At 44.2% G+C, this 19,304-nt stretch overlaps 1 protein-coding gene across 1 annotated transcript in view; it reads left to right on the top strand.

Annotated features, from left to right (window-relative positions):
• LOC126418995 (serine proteinase stubble-like) overlaps nucleotides 1–19,304 on the top strand; it is a 349,220-nt gene that overhangs the window by 242,818 nt on the left and 87,098 nt on the right. Inside the window, exons 6-7 of the mRNA XM_050086041.1 lie at nucleotides 7,330–7,422; nucleotides 15,726–15,985. Of these exons, the coding sequence (XP_049941998.1) occupies nucleotides 7,330–7,422; nucleotides 15,726–15,985 (353 nt within the window). The remainder of the gene's footprint in view (nucleotides 1–7,329; nucleotides 7,423–15,725; nucleotides 15,986–19,304) is intronic.

The raw sequence follows: 19,304 nt of genomic DNA on the forward strand, positions 1-19,304 counted from the left end.
TTTTTCCCATTTCCAGGAGTGTATTACGACTGTATGTGTGTAGCACTGCAGAGACTACAGGTCCGTTGAAAATTTCCGGAGCAGTACCTCACGTAATTTCTTGCGCACCGCATGTCGCTAAGGATGTGAGGACTCTGTCTACGGCCAATAGGGTTTCGAGCGACGCTGGGGAAACTTAGGGGGGGGGGGGGGAAACATGGACGTTTGAAAACTATCAAACTCAAAACTTCACTTACTGGTTCAAGAACAGAGCTCCATAAGTTAATTGCTTGACTTCATTCCAGCGACATACAGTTTTAAGTGAAATCGTGGTCGGGTTAATAAGTAGAAAAATGTATTCGACAGCAAACTGAAACATGTATATGCGCATCATGCAAGAAAAAAAGAAAAATGCAACTACAATTAATAATAACGTCCAGTCACCCGCAGCGTCGATAATTGCTTGGCATCTCCGAGGCATGTTTGAAACAAAGTTTTCCGCGTATTCACGTTGAAGAGGCATCCAAATGCGTCGACTTTGCGTTGACAGCTGTTTCAGCGTGAAGATATTTTTTCCTTGCAACTTCTGTTTGATGGAAGACCACTTTCAGTAGGATTAGCGTCAGGCAACTGTGGGGGCCAGTCCAGTTCCTGGACGAACTTCTGCCGCGCTAGATTAACCGCGCGGTCTAGGGCGCTGCAGTCATGGACTGTGCGGCTGGTCCCGACGGAGGTTCGAATCCTCCCTCGGGCATGGGTGTGTGTGTTTGTCCTTAGGATAATTTACGTTAAGTAGTGTCGAAGCTTAGGGACTGATGACCTTAGCACTTAAGTCCCATAAGATTTCACACACATTTGAACATTTTTTTGACGAACTTCTCCCTCTCCCAGTCGCTGCAAAGCCTGCTCCTGTGCTTCGGATGATTGTCCTCCTGCAGTAATTTTTGTCGATGAACGAACGTTTCACAGTCGTCATCAAACATGTTTAATAAACGCGACGCGTAAACTGCACTCATGTCTCTTCTTGTGCATCCCAGTCAAGAATTCAAAGTAAACTACTGCTTTATGGACAGTGCGTGGAGGAGAGTTTCCCTCCGTTGGGCAGTGAAAGAAATAAGGTGATATCTTTTACCATAATTATGTGTGTAATGCCGACCACACTCTTACTAAACAGACTGCATGTTAGTTTATATTTAAATTTTACCAGAATGTAATATCTGGTTTCGACCAATCGGATAAAGTGCACTTACAGTGACTGCAGTTTTTACGTGATGTGCAGCTGCTGCTAATGGCGCGATGTCATATAGGAAATCTGTAGTATTTGCTACATGAACTACAATAGCGCCAGCTCGCTTTGACATCCGAAGACTCGAGCAGTACCAAGACACGTAGCAGGAGAAGTGTACCGAGTGGATTAGATGTAGTTTGAAGCAGGAGGGGGAGGAGGAGGAAGAAGAGGAGGAGATTAGTGTTTAACGACCCGTCGACAACGAGAGACGGAACACAAACCCGGAATAGGGAACAATAGGGAAGCAAATCACGAAAAACTGAATCAGCATGGCCGGATGCGGATCTGAACCGCCGTCCTCCCGAATGCAAGCCCAGTGAGCTAATCACGGCGCCACCTAGCTCGATACATATGGTTTGATTACTTAGGTTGGGATGAACTACAAGGATTCTTGCCGAAACAGCCGTGAAATCTTCAACGTTTTGCAGAATTGTTGGTAGGAGGAGTGTTGTACCAAGACGATCGTGTACCTTGCAACACGTGTTTTTTCGAAGGAAATTCAGTCTGGTGATTGATTTTAGAATATGCACAAGAGACAGTAAGAAGAATTTTCCACCATTTTCTGCATTCTGTTTGCTAGGCATGAGGTTGTGGTCAGTGTAGTATTTGTACAGATTTGGGGTTGTACCTCGTATGTAAGTGCTGTTTAATATACCATATATAAGCTCTCTGGAATATACAGCTGAACTTTCTCATAACATCAGTTACAACAACTACTCAGTTATAACGTCGTGATTTCTATGGTACGGCCATATTCCTCATAAGGCAAATATTTCTCATCCTTGCTCAATACGACACATGTACAGGACGTACATAAAGTCCGGGAACGCTTTCAATTATTTATTGCACAAGAACTTAACAGTGTACAGATATCATACATATTGCATTTTCAAGAGAAACTCTGAAAGTTTTTTTACAAACGTTCGAGATGCATACAATGAGTGACCCGGCAGACGTCAATACGGTAATCGAATTCTTGCCATTCCCGTCCCAGCATGGCATCGTCGACTGTGGCAGTCGGCCGGCCGGTGTGGCCGAGCGGTTCTAGACGCATCAGTCTGGAACCACGCGACCGCTACGGTCGCAGGTTCGAATCCTGCCTCGGGCATGGATGTGTGTGATGTCCTTAGGTTAGTTAGTAGTTCTAAGTCTGGGGGACTGATGAACTCAGATGTTGAATCCCATAGTTCTTAGAACCGTTTGAACCATTTTGTACCGAACGGGATGAGAATGGAATACATTGTTGGTCACCCCACTGCAAACAATCAACAAAGGTACATGTATACGGAATATGTTACCAGGTTTGCGACTGACTCGAAGACGTCATAAGTAATAGAACCCAGTATGTTGTCCTCGATGGTAAGTGCTCATTGGATACAGGAGTAACATCAGGGGTAACCCAGGAAGTGTAATAGGATCGCTGCTATTTTCTGTATACAGTAATGATCTGGCAAACACAGTGGGCAGCAATCTGCAGTTGTTCGCTGATGATGCTGTGGAGTACAAGGAGGTGTCGAAGATAAGTAACTGCAGGTTGATACAGGATGACCTAGACAAAGTTTGTAGTTGGTGTGAGAATAGCAGCTGGCTCTTAATGTAGAAAAATGTAAGTTAATTCGAATGAGTGGGAAAAACAAACCCGCAGCGTCCGTGGTGTCCTTCTTGATACAGTTAAGTCGTTTTAATATCTGGGCGTAACATTGCGACACGATATGAAATGCAACGAGCGTGTGAGGATTGTGAGAGGGAAGGCGAATAGTCGTCTTCATTTTATTGGGAGGATTTTAGGAAAATGTGGTTCATCTGTAAAGGAGGCCGCATATAGGACGCTAGTGCTATTATTGAGTACTGCTTGAGTGTTTGGGATCCGTAGCAGGTCGGATTGAAAGAAGACATCGAAGCAAGTCAGAGACGAGTTGCTACATTTGTTACTGGTAGGTTCGATCGTAGTGCAAATGTTCCAGATATGCTTCGGGAACTCAAGTCAGAATCCCTGGAGGTAAGAAGACATTCATTTCGAAAAATCCTCCTGAGGAAGTTTAGAGAACCGGCATTAGAAGCTGACTGCAGAATGATACTATCGCCGCCGTCATACACTTCGCGTAGGAACCACTAAGGTAAGATGCGAGAAATTTGGGCTCGCACGGAGAAATACAGACACAGTGGAACACGAAAGGAGACGACTAGTTGTGGTACAGGGTACCCTCCACCACACACCGTACTGTGGCTTGCCGAGTATGCATATAGCTGTAGATGTAGAAGAGCGAATGATGTATGTAAAATAAAACAAGGCTAAATAAATTCATTATTTCCCATTTTTCACTACATCATCATCATCATCATCATCATCATCATCATCAGTGATCTGCCAAAAAGCAGGTTTTCACATGGTAGTTCTCCAGGCTGTCCGGTCTTCTGCCATCCTCTTCCCTTTATGTCGCCTATCATCTTGTATCTCCTTCTTCCTCTCAGTCTTCTCCCACAAACCAATCCTTCCAAAGCATCTGCTAGCAAGCACTCCCTTCTCAATTGGTTCAAATGGCTCTGAGCACTATGGGACTCAACATCTATGGTCATAAGTCCCCTAGAACTTAGAACTACTTAAACCTAACTAACCTAAGGACATTACACAACACCCAGTCATCACGAGGCAGAGAAAATCCCTTACCCCGCCGGGAATCGAACCCGGGAACCCGGGCGCGGGAAGCGAGAACGCTACCGCATGACCACGCCTTCTCAATTAATGTCCCAACCAGTTCTTTTTCCTTTCTCTTACGACCTTCAGCAGTCATCTTCTCTCATCAACCCTTTCCAATACTCTTTCATTATTCACTCTTTCCATCCAGCCTATTCTCTCCATTTTCCTCCACATCCACATCGCAAATGCTTCTAACCTTTTTTCATCCTATCGTCTCAGCGTCCATGTTCCTGTCCCATATAGTGCCACACTCCAGACAAAACATTTGCCAAGCCTTTTCCTTAGACCGTTATCTAATTTGCCACATAAGTCTCCTCTTCCTGTTGAATGCCTCCTTTGCTATGGCAATTCGAGTTTTCACCTCCTGGTGCATCTCAAGTCTTCAGTTATTGTGCTTCCAAGATATTTAAATGCACTTACTTGGCTAATGGTAGATTGTCCTATTTTAATATTGGACAGTCTGCGTCTTGTACTGATGACCATACTCTTTATTATTGCTGTGTTTATTTCCATCCCATATTCCACACAAGCGTCATTCAGATCTTTCAGCATGTTAGACTGAAAATACGAATCTCGGTTACAACGACCCTCGTTTATAACAACATCATTTTCAAGGCCCTTTGAATGTTGTTGTAGTCAGGTTCCACTATATTGTTAATCCTTCGGCTATAGAATTTTATGATGAGTAAAATGCTGTATATTTTAACAGTATTTATATAACAAGTGGACAGTGAAGCTATATTTCATCATTCATGCACAGTCTTCTATCCTGAAACAGAAGATCTTTTACCATCGAACAAGTGATACTTGCAAATGAAATAAGTTTCTTTAATGTCTTGACAATTTTACCTGCGTTGAAAATCAAAATTTGTGTTAGTTCCAATAGCTTCACTTTCAAAATTTACGTAACTTGTAACTGGCTTTCGGTAATACTTCTGCTTAATTTAATTTCAGTTACTGATTATTAGTGTGTAGTAGAGTAATAATGTAACAAACAGGCGAGTAAATGCAGTGTTAACAAGATTTTATCGATTGCAACGCTTTTAAATTTTTATAGCATATTTGTTCCTAGATACATGATCGTGCTGTGCCTTGAAACATTTGTAGAACCTTAATTATTTGGAGTAATTTTTGTAACTTCGGAAAAAGACCACAACACATAAAAAGTGAATGGCATCATTTAAAAATGGAATAAGAAAATATATTAAACTTCAACCATAGGCATGGAGTCTAAAGTCTGAGAAGTATTCCCCTACATAGATAGGGTTCTAATTTTTTAATTTCTGGTAGTTTTTGATTTTATATTATTGTAGTAACCATATTAAGTTAAACATTTCGTTTTGCTATAAACAACTTTGATTGTAACAAGTTAATTGGCGTGGCCATTTTCCATAGCAAGCACATAAATATTCGTTTCATAAATTGAAACGCCATTTTCTTGCTGCAGTCTATATTTATGTTCTAGAGGTCTCTTACATTAAGGCAACTTCATAGGTTTAATCTAGAATAATAGTTTTCACACGTGATACCTACAGAGAAATGCTGTGTTTACAGACTAGATTGCAGTTCAAGCCTTAGCTTTAACAGTAATAAATTGTAATTTGTCGAATTATCTGGTCATTGGTCAGAGGTCGAACCGTAACTTCACTTATAGAACATTGAACACCATTTCACGTTACGATCTTTTGATTCGCAGTTTCCAAATTTCTCAAGCCAATCACTGAGGGAAATCACTACTGATTCAGTAAAAACTACGATTTTTCTTCCGAGAACGAGAGGGAGAATGAGAGAGAGAGAACGTGAACAAACAGTTGCGACGGAATTTTCTCGCACTTTTCTTAAGAAAAATCTGCATTTCTTGCTAGTTCAGTCATGGTGTTCCACAGCAGTTACAAATGGCAGATGAAAACTACATAAGTGAAATTACAGTGGACCTCTAACCTATGACCGGATGAAACGGAGGTTTCAGCTGGATAAACGAATAACTGCGAGTAATTTATTTATGCAAAATTTATGGCTTGTACTCTTTCCTAATTTGTAAGTATCCCATATAAAAACAAGAAACTGTACGCATGTAAGATAATTCTCATTTGCATTTTTTTTATTCGATTACATGTTTCGATCACTCTAGGTCATCTTACGATCTAAAACAAAGTAAAACTAAAGATGTAACATCAAATATTTTACAATAGCAGAGAAGAAAAGAATTGTACATAAGTGTAGATTTTACATAAGTAATTGCATCAGCAACACGTCATGTATACTCAGAACGACATATCAGAGTACTGTATTTTGCAACTGGGGTCAATGTTTTAAATCGGTAGATGTTGGACGTAGGGATCAGGAGGGGGAGGGGAAATGGCTTGAGGCCGATTGGAGGAGGGGAGAGGAAGCAGGGGTAGAGGGCGGGGGCAGTGGTGGGCAAGTCGTGAGCTGAACAAGAGAGATCGTGTTCAAATTATAGAACGTACAATTATGTAAATATTGTCGTTAAAACACTAATAGTATAGAACAATGCATATGTAAAATGCAAGCGGTATAAAATAGTGATATTATAAAATGAACTGAGGGGGTATTGAGAGCGGGCAAAGAAGGCAAGGGAGAGGGGGAGGTGGGGGGAGCGGGAGAGGGGGGGTAGTAATAGGCATACTATGGGTTCAATAAGAGACGGTCCTACACTAAAGTTCCAAAACGTCAAGAATGTAAAAACCTTCTGTAAAACTGTAAAAGGGTGATAAAATAGTAGTTTTTAAAACTGGAAATCAAGTAGCCAAAACTGAATAAGCATCTGAAGATATTTAAATTGTGAAGCTTCAAGTATTAAGCCATAAATTCTTACTCTTAAAGATTGAAAATAAAATTGCACAAAGATTTTTCGTTAAAATATTATAACTGTAGGCTTACAAGGGGTGTATTTTTTTTTCTTTTTTACTGTTGAAATATTGGATGCTACGTATTTAGTTTTACTTTGTTTCAGATCTTAATATGTTCCACAGGGATCGAAACATGTAATCGAATTAAAAAAAGTGTGCAGCTGATATTGAACAATAAACTAGAATTATCTTAAACATCTACTCGCACACAGTTGCATAAATGTAAGACGATTATGTCGACCATAGTGAAAAACTGTATCCATTTTGTATTTAAAACAAATGAAGATGCCTTAATGTGAAACTAATCTAGAACACGTGTAACACACAAAAATAAAGTCTGCAGCAAGAAAAAGACGTCTACTTTTATAAAACGTACAATAATGAACTGTGATGTACAGCCGCCTGTGCCAAACGACCTACAACAGAAGTCAAATAGCGGAATTGTTCATGAAATAGAAACAACACAATTTTAATCTGTTTGTTTTTGTCAGGCCAACGGCGGATCCATTCGGCAGCGGAAACCGCGAGGATCGCACGACGCGCCGGCCCGACCCCTTCGACGAGGACCCCTACCTCAACCGCAGGTGAGTCCACTCAACGCCTGTGAGATCTGTCCAGGACTAAAGGCAAGCGAACACTACACTACTGGCCATTAAAATTGTTACACCAAGAAGGGTTGGGTTGGTTGGGTTGTTTGGGGAAGGAGACCAGACAGCGAGGTCATCGGTCTCATCGGATTAGGGAAGGATGGGGAAGCAAGTCGGCCGTGCCCTTTCACAGGAACCATCCCGGCATTTGCCTGGAGTGATTTAGGGAAATCACGGAAAACCTAAATCTGGATGGCCGGACGCGGGATTGAACCGTCGTCCTCCCGAATGCGAGTCCAGTGTCTAACCACTGCGCCACCTCGCTCGGTCACACGAAGAAGGAATGCAAATGATAATCAGGTATTTATTGGACAAATATATCATACCAGAACTGACATGTGATTACATTTTCACGCAATTTGGATGCATAGATCCTGAGAAATCAGTACCCAGAACAACCACCTCTGGCCTGGGCATTGAGTCAAACAGAGCTTGGATGGGGTGTACAGGTACAGCTGCCCATGCAGCTTCAACACGATACCACAGTTCATCACGAGTACTGACTGGCGTATTGTGACGAGCCAGTTGCACGGCCAGCATTGACCAGACGTTTTCAATTGGTCATTTTCTGTACCCAGAAAGCCCCGTACAGGACCTGCAACATGCGGTCGTGCATTATCCTCCTGAAATGTGGGGTTTCGCAGGGATCGAATGAAGGGTAGAGCCACGGGTCGTAACACATCTGAAATGTAACGTCCACTGTTCAAAGTGCCGTCAATGCGAACAAGAGGTGACCGAGACGTGTAACCAATGGCACCCCATACCATCACGCCGGGTGATACGTCAGTCTGGCGATGTCGAATACACGCTTCCAATGTGCGTTCATCGCGATGTCGCCAAACACGGATGCGACCATCATGATGATGTAAACAGAACCTAGATTCATCCGAAAAAATGACGTTTTGCCATTCGTGCACCCAGGTTCGTCGTTGAGTACACCATCACAGGCGCTCCTGTCTGTGATGCAGCGTCAAGGGTAACCGCAGCCATTGTCTCCGAGCTGATAGTCCATGCTGCTGCAGACGTCGTCGAACTGTTCGTGCAGATGGTTGTTGTCTTGCAAACGTCCCCATCTGTTGACTCAGGGATCGAGTCGTGGCTGCACGGTCCGTTACAGCCATGCGGATAAGATGCCTGTCATCTCGACTGCTAGTGATACGGGGCCGTTGGGATCCAGCACGGCATTCCGTATTACTCTCCTGAACCCACCGATTCCATATTCTGCTAACAGTCATTGGATCTCGACCAACGCAGCAGCAATGTTGCGATACCAAGGTCGGAAACGTGATGGTACACATTTCTCCTCCTTACACGAGGCATCACAACGTTTCACCAGGCACCGCCTGTCAACTGCTGTTTGTGTATGAGAAATAGGTTGGAAACTTTCCTCAAGTCAGCACGTTGTAGGTGTCACCACCGGCGCCAACCTGATGCTCTGAAAAACTAATCATTTCCATATCACAGCATCTTCTTCCTGTATGTTAAATTTCGCTTCTGTAGCACGTCATATTCGTGGTGTAGCTATTTTAATGGCCAGTAGTGTACATCTGAACCGCAATTGGCAAATTATGACAAAAAAATTAATGAAAGTTGGTTATTAAAGTCCATGGCGACAATTATTGAACTATACGAAAAAAATCGTCGTGGCTTCTGAACGGTTTGCGTTGCGACGTTCAAACCGCACGGTTGGCCGTGGGGCGTGATGGGAATTAGTATGGTTTGCCTTAGCGACGAATCCCACTTTCATTTAGATGGGTTCGTCAGTAAGCAAAAGTTGTGCATTTGAGGGATTGACAATTCGCATTTGGCGATCGAGAAGTCTCTTCACTCTCAACGGGTGACTGTAATGTGTGCAATGTCCAGTCACGGAATAATCCTTGATGGCACGGTAACTGCTGAACGGTACGTGAAGGTTTTGGAAGATGGTTCCATCCCCATTATCCAAAGTGACGCTGATTTCGACAGGATGTGGTTCAAGCAAGACGGAGCTCGACCCCATCGAAACATGAGAGTGTTTAATGTCCTGGAGGAGTAGTTTGTGGATGCATTTTGGCTCTGGTACTGGCATGGGCCTCAATTGGCCGCCATATCCTCCGGATATGAACACATGGGACACCCTTTTAGCGTACTGTATTAAACACAAGGTGTACAGCAATAACCCCAAAATCTCTGCTGAGCTGAAAACAGCCTTTCAGGAGGTCATCGACAGCACTGATGTTCCGACACCTCAGCGGGTCATGCAGCTGCGCCACATCACCGCCAATAATGGCAGGCATATCGAACATGTCATAACCTATATCCGAATATTTATAGTGACGGTTACATGTTGAATAACGTGTGTGCAAGCCGTACTTCGTAACTAATTCCCGGTTTTTTTCATATAGTTCAATAACTGTCACCCCGTGTACGTGAAAGGCTATACCTTTAGTTACTTCAACCTGGTTTCATGGTCTGAAATGCTGTCCCATTATATCAAATCTTACGCATGTGCATTAACGCAATATGACTGAAATGATTAAATTTTCGGAGTGGCCAGTACTTTCCCAGAATGCAGCTGAATAAAGAAAACAGAGTTTGTGTTTAACCAAAGTTAACCAAAACAAAACTGAAATTAGAATACTTACTGATTTGTTGGCAAATGTGCCAACACCTTGTAGATATAGGAGGCCGAAATGCACGCTATCTAACGCAGACGGGCGTGAATTCTGGAACAGGATAAGTAGTGAATTCTAATAGAAAAGTATGCAGCTCCTCGAATACTTAACTTTTATATAGTCCTTTGTTGGTTTACAACGTTCTTGATGAGACATTTCATACGATAACTATCAACTATGTAAGGCTAATGGCGCCTTGCTAGGTCGTAGCCATGGACTTAGCTGAAGGCTATTCTAACTGTCTCTCGGCAAATGAGAGAAAGGCTTCGTCAGTGTAGTCGCTAGCAAAGTCGTCGTACAACTGGGGCGAGTGCTAGTCCGTATCTCGAGACTTGCCTTGTGGTGGCGCTCGGTCTGCGATCACACAGTGGCGACACGCGGGTCCGACTTGTACTAAATGGACCGCGGCCGATTTAAGCTACCACCTAGCAAGTGTGGTGTCTGGCGGTGACACCACACTTACTGTATACGTTACATATCTATTAACTATGTAGAGAGCGGAATTAAATCTCATAGAGGCAATGTGTGCAACTAAAATGGTTTTTGCCTCGATAACCTACATAACTTAATCTGAAAAACACTGTAGTAGCAGAAATTACGAAGGGCGTTCAATAAGTAATGCAACACATTATATTATTGGCCTAATCCGATTGAAAAATACGAAATTTGTTGTGGGACGTCGAGGATTATTTCGGCTTCAGCCCCTGTGCTTCATGAAGTTCCGATATGTGGTGGCACTATGCGAAGTGTGTAACATATACAAAAATTATAGAGGGTAATAATTTCGTGAAAATCCCAACTATACTCAAACATAAAACACTGAAGAGCCAAAGAAACTGGTACACCTGCCTAATATCGTGTAGGGCACTCTCGAGCACACAGAAGTGCCGCAATACGACGTGGCGTGGTCTCGACTAATATCTGAATTATTGCTGGAGGGAATTGACACCATGAATCCTGCTGGGCTGTCCATAAATCCATAAGAGTACAAAGGGGTGGAGATCTCTTCTAAACAGCACGTGGCAAGGCATCTCAGGTAGGCTCAATAATGTTCATGTCTGGGGAGTTTGATGGCCAGCGAAAGTGTTTACAGTCAGAAAAATGTTCCTGGAGCCACTCTGTAACAATTCTGGACGTGTAGGGTGTCGCATTGTCCTGCTGGAATTGCCCAAGTCCATCGGAATGCACAATCTACATGAATGGATGCAGGTGATAAGACAGGATGCTTACATACGTGTCACCTGTCAGAGTCGGATCTAGACGTATCAGGGGTCCCATATCACTCTGACTGCACGCGCCCCACACCGTTACTGAGCCTCCAGCAGCTTGAACAGTCTCCTAGTAACATGCAGGGTCGATGGATTCATAAGGCTGTCTCCATACTCGTACACGTCGATCCGTTCGATACAATTTGAATAGAGACTCGTGCGACCAGGCAACATGTTTCCAGTCATCAATAGTCCAATACTCGTGTTGAGGCGCCCAGGTGAGGCGTAAAGCTTTGTGTCGTGCAGTCATCAAGGGTACACGAGTGGCCATCGGCTCCGAAAGCCCATATCGATCATATTCCGTTGAATGGTACGCACGATGACACTTGATGACGCAGCATTGAAATCTGCAGCATTTTTTGGAAAGGTTACACTTCTGTCGCGTTGAACGGTTCTCTTCAATCGTCGTTGGCCCCGTTCTTGCAGGATCATCTTCCAGCCGCAGCGATGTCGGAGATGTGATGCTTTACCAGATTCCTGATTTTCACGGTACACTCGTGAATTGGTCGTACGGGAAAATCCCCACTTCATCGCTACCTCGTAGATACTGTGTCCAATCGCTCGTGCGCCGACTGTAACACCTATGTTCAAACTCACTTAAATCTTGATAATCTGCCATTGTAGCAGTAGTAACCGATCTAACGACTTCGCCAGACACTCGTTGTTTTATATAGGAGTATTCTGCGTGTTTACATATCTCTGTTTTTGAATACACATCCCTATACCAGTTTCTTTGGAGCTTCAGTGTAGTTGGAATAATTGTTTTATCTTGTCATGTATCCTCCCAGCATTTTACTATTTTCAGTTGTTGAACTCTTATACAACCATAATTTAATTTGTCAACATTCTTTTTCTAGTGTTTTTTGTTGAACTTTGTTCCAATATGAGAAATTTTATTACGTAATTGTGCACACAGTGGTGCCATTTCGCAATATACTTTTGCCTTCATCATAAATACATATTTGCGAAACGCAATAGTTTTAATGATTCGGTGCTTGATTACACAACATGTGACATGTTACACTCCGTAACGATGCTTTATTGTATGTCCTGCCGCTTTGTTGTCTTTAAATTTTATATAGGGTGTCTCAAACCTCTTGAGTTGGTTTCAGACAGGTGGCTGTGGGTCCACAACCGATTATACTGAGGTAGGGAACCAACGGTTAGAAATGCATATTTATTGTTTGATGGACTTACACAATGTACACCGTATAACAAAGCAGCTACAGAGTAGCAGTACTAGGTGACTGGCAGTGGTCCTTTTGAGCAATTACTGAAAGCTACGTTGTTGTTAACTGGTATACATTGCATGTCCATAACCCTGAACTGAACCCCTCCGAACAGGAGTCGGAAAGCCTAACGGTACCGACCGACCGCCGTGTCATCCTCAGACGACAGACGTCACTGTAAACGGATTTCAAGGGGCATCTGGTCAGCACACCGCTCGCCCGGCCGTTACCAGTTTTCATGACAGGTCAGCTATATCGCAATCAAGTAGCTCCTCAATTGACTTTACCATTCGCAGACCCGACGGTAATCCATCCAAGGGTTTGCCAATCCCGACAGTGCTCAACTTGGGTGAGCTCACGGGAATTAGTGTCACCGCCGTGGCAAGGCCAGCGGATCTATGTCCATAACACAATAATTATGCGTTTACAACCATTGGTGTCCTATCTCAATACAACTGTCCGCAGCTCGTGGTCTCGCGGTCGCTGTCTCGCTTCCCGAGCACGGGGTCCCGGGTTCGATTCCCGGCGGGGTCAGTGATTTTCACCTGCCTCGAGATGACTGGGTGTTTGTGTTGTCTTCATCATCATTCATGAATGTGGTGAGTTTGGACTGAGCAAAGGTTGGGAATTTGTCCTGGCGCTGATAACCGCGCAGTTGAGCGCCCCGCAAACCAAACATCATCATCATTATCAATACAACTGGTTGTAGACCTTCTGTCACTTGTTTTGATGTGGCACAAACGGGTTAAGACAATCTGTATTGTACATGTTCTTAAGCAGATAGGACTGCTTATGAATACCACTATTTTTTTAGGATTGATGATCATTCCTAAACAATGGAAACCGATCATTTCATTTTCTAAACTCTCGATGTAGACAAATAAAGGTTACACTGAAAATTAAGATGGAATTTCCACATTCTTGACCATGTCAGGCCATATAAAAATATATTGACGAGGGTTGTGGACTTAGGATTCTCCATTATTTGTGGCGGCTTGCGTTATGGACAACTGCAAGTATCAGCTGCCAAGAATTCTCCCGGGTTGTATGGCCGTGGTCCATGGAACCCTTCTATCCATGACGTTTCGTCCAAAGCTACGTTGGACATCTTCGGAGGTGCTTCTGTTTCTGACTGACGAGTCGGACGTCGAAGAACGGCCTAAATACTGTGAAAAGTGGGCGTGGTCTGGATTTCACGTTATAGGAGAGATAAACCTTGTCAAGGGTAAAATATAACTATCGATCATAGTACGTCAAAGATAAAAACTTCTCATCGAGTCTGTAGCGCCACTGTCCATATATGGCTGAGTTTCATGGCTTAATCTTTTCTGTCAAAATTATCCCCAGAAGTGTGAATACACGGTTGAAGGAACATAAAAGTCTCTGCCGACTAGGGAAAACAGACAAGTCATCCGTGGCGGAACATGCTCTTCAGTCGGGTGATCACGTACTGAAATTTTCGGAAACTGAAGTTTTATGTACTATGACGAACTATTATCCACAGCTATATAGAGAAGCCATCGAAATATATAAACATGGGGATAATTTTAACAGAAAAGAAGAAGCCATGAAACAGTGGCGCTACAGAATCGATGAGAAGTTTTTATCTTTGACGTACTATGATCGATAGTTATATTTTACCCCTGACAAGATTTATCTCTGCTATAATGTGAACTTATCTTAGAACTTTTTTGTGAGGTTATCTTACAAGCTAGATTAAGAAAAGGCAAACCTACGTTTCTAGCTTTTGTAGACCTAGAGAAAGCTTTTGACAATGTTGACTGGAATACTCTCTTTTAAATTCAGCAGGTGGCAGGGGTAAAATACGGGGAGCGAAAGGCTATTTACAATTTGTACAGAAACCAGATGGCACGAAAGGGAAGCGTGGTTGGGAAGGGAGTGAGACAGGGTTGTAGGCTCTCCCCAATGTTATTCAATCTGTATATTGAGCAAGCAGTAAAGGAAACAAAAGAAAAGTTCGGTGCAGGTATTAAAATGCATGGAGAAGGAATAAAAACTTTGAGGTTTGCCGATGACATTGTAATTCTGCCAGAGACAGCAAAGAACTTGGAAGAGCAGTTGAACGGAACGGACAGTGTCTTGAAAGGAGGGTACAAGATGAGCATCAACAAAAACAAAACGATAATGGAATGTAGTCGAATTAAATCGGGTGATGCTAAGGGAATTAGATTAGGAAATGAGACACTTAAAGTAGTAAAGGAGTTTTGCTATTTGGGGAGGAAAATAACTGATTATGGTCGAAGTAGAGAGGATATAAAATGTAGACTGGCAATGGCAAGGAAACCGTTTCTGAAGAAGAGTAATTTGTTAACATCATGTATAGATTTAAGTGTCAGGAAGTAGTTTCTGAAAGTATTTGTATGGAGTGTAGCCATGTATGGAAGTGAAACATGGACTTAAATAGTTTGGACAAGAAGAGAGTAGAAGGTTTTGAAATGTGGTGCTACAGAAGAATGCTGAAGATTAGATGGGTCGATCACATAACTAATGAGGAGGTACTGAATAGAATTGGGGAGCAGAGGAGTTTGTGGTACAACTTGACTAAAAGAAGGGATCGGTTGGTAGGACATGTTCTGAGGCATCAAGGGATCAGCAATTTAGTATTGGAGGGCAGCGTGGAGGGTAAAAATCGTAGAGGGAGACCAAGAGATGAATACATTAAGCAGTTTCAGAAGGATGTAGGTTGCAGTACGTACTGGGAGATGAAGAAGCTTGCACAGGATAGAGTAGCATGGAGAGACGCATGAAACCAGTTTCAGGACTGAAGACTACAACAACAACAACAATGTGAAATTCAGACCAGGCCCACTTTCCACGGTATTTAGGCCGTTCTTCGACGTCCGACTCGTCAGTCGGCAAGACTCAGCACAACCAGGAGCATCTCCGAAGATGTCCAACGTAGCTTCGGACGAAACCTAAGGAATAGGAGAGTTCCACCGACCACGGCCATACAACCCGGAAGAATTCTCGGCAGTTGAAACATCCGGTCGTGAAAGCCTTCATTGCAGGAACTGCAAGTGTTACTGGACGTGATGTGACGTGCAGCGGTGTTCGGTGTGCGCCCGCAGGACGACGGCCGCCACGCCCCTGTCTTCGCGCCGGCCGGCCACAGCCGCCCCGCTGCCGTTCCACAACGTGTGGGAGGAGGGGGAGGAGGGCTCGCGGCAGCCCGCCGGCGAGGCGACGACCCGCCGCCCGGGGCCGGGCCAGAGGCCGCCGGACGCAGAGTGGATCACGCCGGACGTGGGCAGCGCGGCGCGGCCCAGGCCGACCTCGCCCACCACCACGGAGGGCCGGCGCACCACGCGCCAACCCCAGCACGATGACGGTTAATATCATTACACTTCTAACATACACTGCTCTAAACAGCTAGGAGAACATGACTTTGGGTGTCTGCCATAGCCGGCCGGGGTGGCCGAGAGGTTCTAGAACGAGTATACAGAGTAAAAGGCATGTTACTATAAACAAAACTAGGTCTACTTTGCGTCTTCGGGTCGATTCCACAGTGCCAGGTCTTGTAAGCGATGACACCTCGGTCGGCAAAAGATTCTAGTCCAGGTAACGATACGTTCTCACAGCGGATAATTGCGAGAGTAAACCACCCACTGTCAGCTGCTCCAGTTGCTCAAGGATGCAACAATTTGACAAAATTAATAAAGCACTACCCGCTGGGCGCCTAGCCGGCCGGTTACGCAACCCATTTGGCTCGGCGCTTGGCAGGCGCCCCAGCAGACGCGCGCTCATAGTACAGCCAGAGCGCGCTACGCTATATTGCTCTCTCGCTGGAGCGCGCAGAGTGTAAGTCCGTTATCAGCGCGTTACGTAACGAAGGTCACGCTTTCTCTATATAACCGGGCAGTGCACGCCAGCGGAAGCTGCCGCGCCTATATTCCCACGTCCCACCCGGTCTCCATCTCTCCACCCTCCTTACCCTCTCCCAAGGTGGCTTCCGCCAGCTCCCCCTCCCCACCCCTCCATCTACCCCTCCTATCAACTTTGATCCTCCCCCCCCCCAATTCCTGTATCCTTTCCTTTAGGCACCCACCCTCCCTTCTCTTTCCTTTTCCCCCGTCCCCTTCCTCCACTCCTCTTCCCCTGGGCTTCCCTCCCCCTTCCTCCCTTCCCCCTATCTCCCCTGCCCGTGGCATCTCTGCTCTCCCCTCTCCCTCTCCCACCACCCCCCCTCCTCCTCTCTTGGCAGGTCCCCGGACTCGCACACGGTTAGTGAACATTCGCGCGCTGGAGATCAACGCCTCGTGTTTCTGTGTGTGCCGTCGTTTTGTGCTTAAGTGGTTCAGTGTTATTCGTTTTGTGCACCTACATTCACGTGTGACAATTTTCGTCTATGTATGTCTCCAAGTGTCTGAACAAATTTTATCTTGGACTCTACGCCCGTGAATGGCTCCATGTATTTTAAAAAGTGTTTGTCTCCGTTTATATGTCCACCATATTTTTTCTCTAATTGTCTTCATCTGTATCTTTTGTGTTTCTCTGAGGCCAAAGAGCGGCGTAGTATGCTGCTGCTGGCCTGCAGCCGGCCAGAGTGGCCGAGCGGTTAAAGGCGCTATAGTCTGGAACCGCGCTGCTGCTACGGCCGCAGGTTCGAATCCTGCCCTGGGCGTGGATGTGTGTGATGTCCTTAGGTTAGTTAGGTTTAAGTAGTTCTAAGTTCTAGGGGGCTTATGACCACAGCAGTTGAGTCCCATAGTGCTCAGAGCCATTTGAACCATTTTGCTGGCCTGCCTGCAAACACGTTTAAAAATAACAATAAAGAAAAAAAATAACAGCCAGCGGAATCATTCCGCTGTGAGCTCTATCTGCAACAGCACTGAAGCACTATGCCTCGTCGACGTGTGTATCGTCATCGCCGCCACCGCATGCCAGTTTACAAACACATAATTAGCCTGGAAAGTAAACTTGGAGGAAATGGCACTGCACAGTCTGTTATTCTTAATGGACCTATTTTTTTGTGGATGTCGACTTAATTCTTCACTCGAACTCGCAACTGGAGCAGCTGGCAGTGGGTGGTTTACACTCGCAATTGTCTGCTGTGAGAACGCATCGTTACCTGGACTAGAATCTTTTGCCGACCGAGATGTCATCGCCTACAAGACCTGGCACTGTGGAATCGACCCGAGGACGCAAAGTAGACCTAGTTTTGTTTATAGTAATATGCCTTTTACTCTGTATACTCGTTCTTGTAGGAAAGTTTCTGATGATGAGAAAATACATGTATGGATGAAAGGACTTGGTGTACTTGTTGAAAATGTTACTGTAACTGGTGATATTACTTTCTATTATAAATATTAATAAAGTGTTATCCTTGACTCCTGTAATTGGGGGCGTCAGCCGAGAACCGCTAGATGTACATCAGGTTCGAATCCTGCTTCGGGCATGGATGTGTGTGATGCCCATAGGTTAGTTAGGTTTAAGTAGTTCTAGGTTCTAGGGGACTGATTGAAACGTCCCCTTTGAACAATTATACAGGACTGTGCTTAACCTGACACACAATATTTTTAGCGCAACGCAATCTGACTTTCAAAATTCCCTGCAAAAGAATGGCCCTGACTAACATTAAACTATACCTTTCACAAATCACTAAATCACTTACCTCACAATAATCTTCGTTTCTCCCACTACTGCAATACAGCAAGCGCCACTACTGCCAGCTAAATAAAAGATTCAAACTATGGAAGGCACTAACTACTGATAGGGATAGTTAGCAAATGAAAGATATTAATAGAGAGCAAACAATGTATTTACCTTAATATCATCACATGCCATAATATATATATCAGTTCATGAAAAATTACAAAACTCCGCCATCTCTCTCCCCACATCCACCACTGCTGGCGGCTCACCTCCAACTGCGCAACGCTACGCGCTGTTCACAGCCAGCTGCCTAACACTACAATGGCGAGTATTACAACAATGCAAAGCAGCCACAGACTGCACACAGCACAGCCAGTGATTTTCATATTGAGCGCTACGTAACGTTGCCAATAAGAAAACATAAACAGCCTACTTACATAGAGAAAACATAAACAGCCTACTTACATAGAGAAAACATAAACAGCCTACTTACATAGCCCCCATGCTCCCCACAAAAATTTTTACAAATGGTGTTGGGCACTGGCCAATACAGATTTGACAAAAATTTTTCACAATTACAGTAACAAAGATATAAAATGCACACACTTATTGATACAACGTTGGTCAAAAGCTCAAATTTTCTCACAGTCCCTAAAGACAGTCCTAATCGTACATAACAGGAGAATAGCAGTGTTTGTCTCAAAGTCTGAGCAGTAAAAGAAAATGCACACGGAAGTAGTGGATTTCCATGCAGTCTTGAAGAAGTAGTGTTGTCCTTCCAAGGGAAAGACAGTGCTGACTCTCGACATGCAGACAAGTATTGGGTCACAACAGAGCAAACCCACTGCAGAGTCAATCGAAGTTTTGATGAATATTGGTAGGTCATCACAGAGCAGACCCACTGTAGTCCTGGTAGATATTACGATATTGGTGGGCCACCAGAGGCGCAGACCCACTGCAGTCCTTGTAGAAATAATGGTACTGATGGATCATCAAAGATGTAGACCCACTGTAGTCCTTGTAGAGATAATGGTATTGGTGGGCCACCCGAGCTG

The sequence above is a fragment of the Schistocerca serialis genome, chromosome 9, assembly GCF_023864345.2.
Source record: "Schistocerca serialis cubense isolate TAMUIC-IGC-003099 chromosome 9, iqSchSeri2.2, whole genome shotgun sequence".
In the NCBI taxonomy this organism is placed as follows: domain Eukaryota; kingdom Metazoa; phylum Arthropoda; class Insecta; order Orthoptera; family Acrididae; genus Schistocerca; species Schistocerca serialis.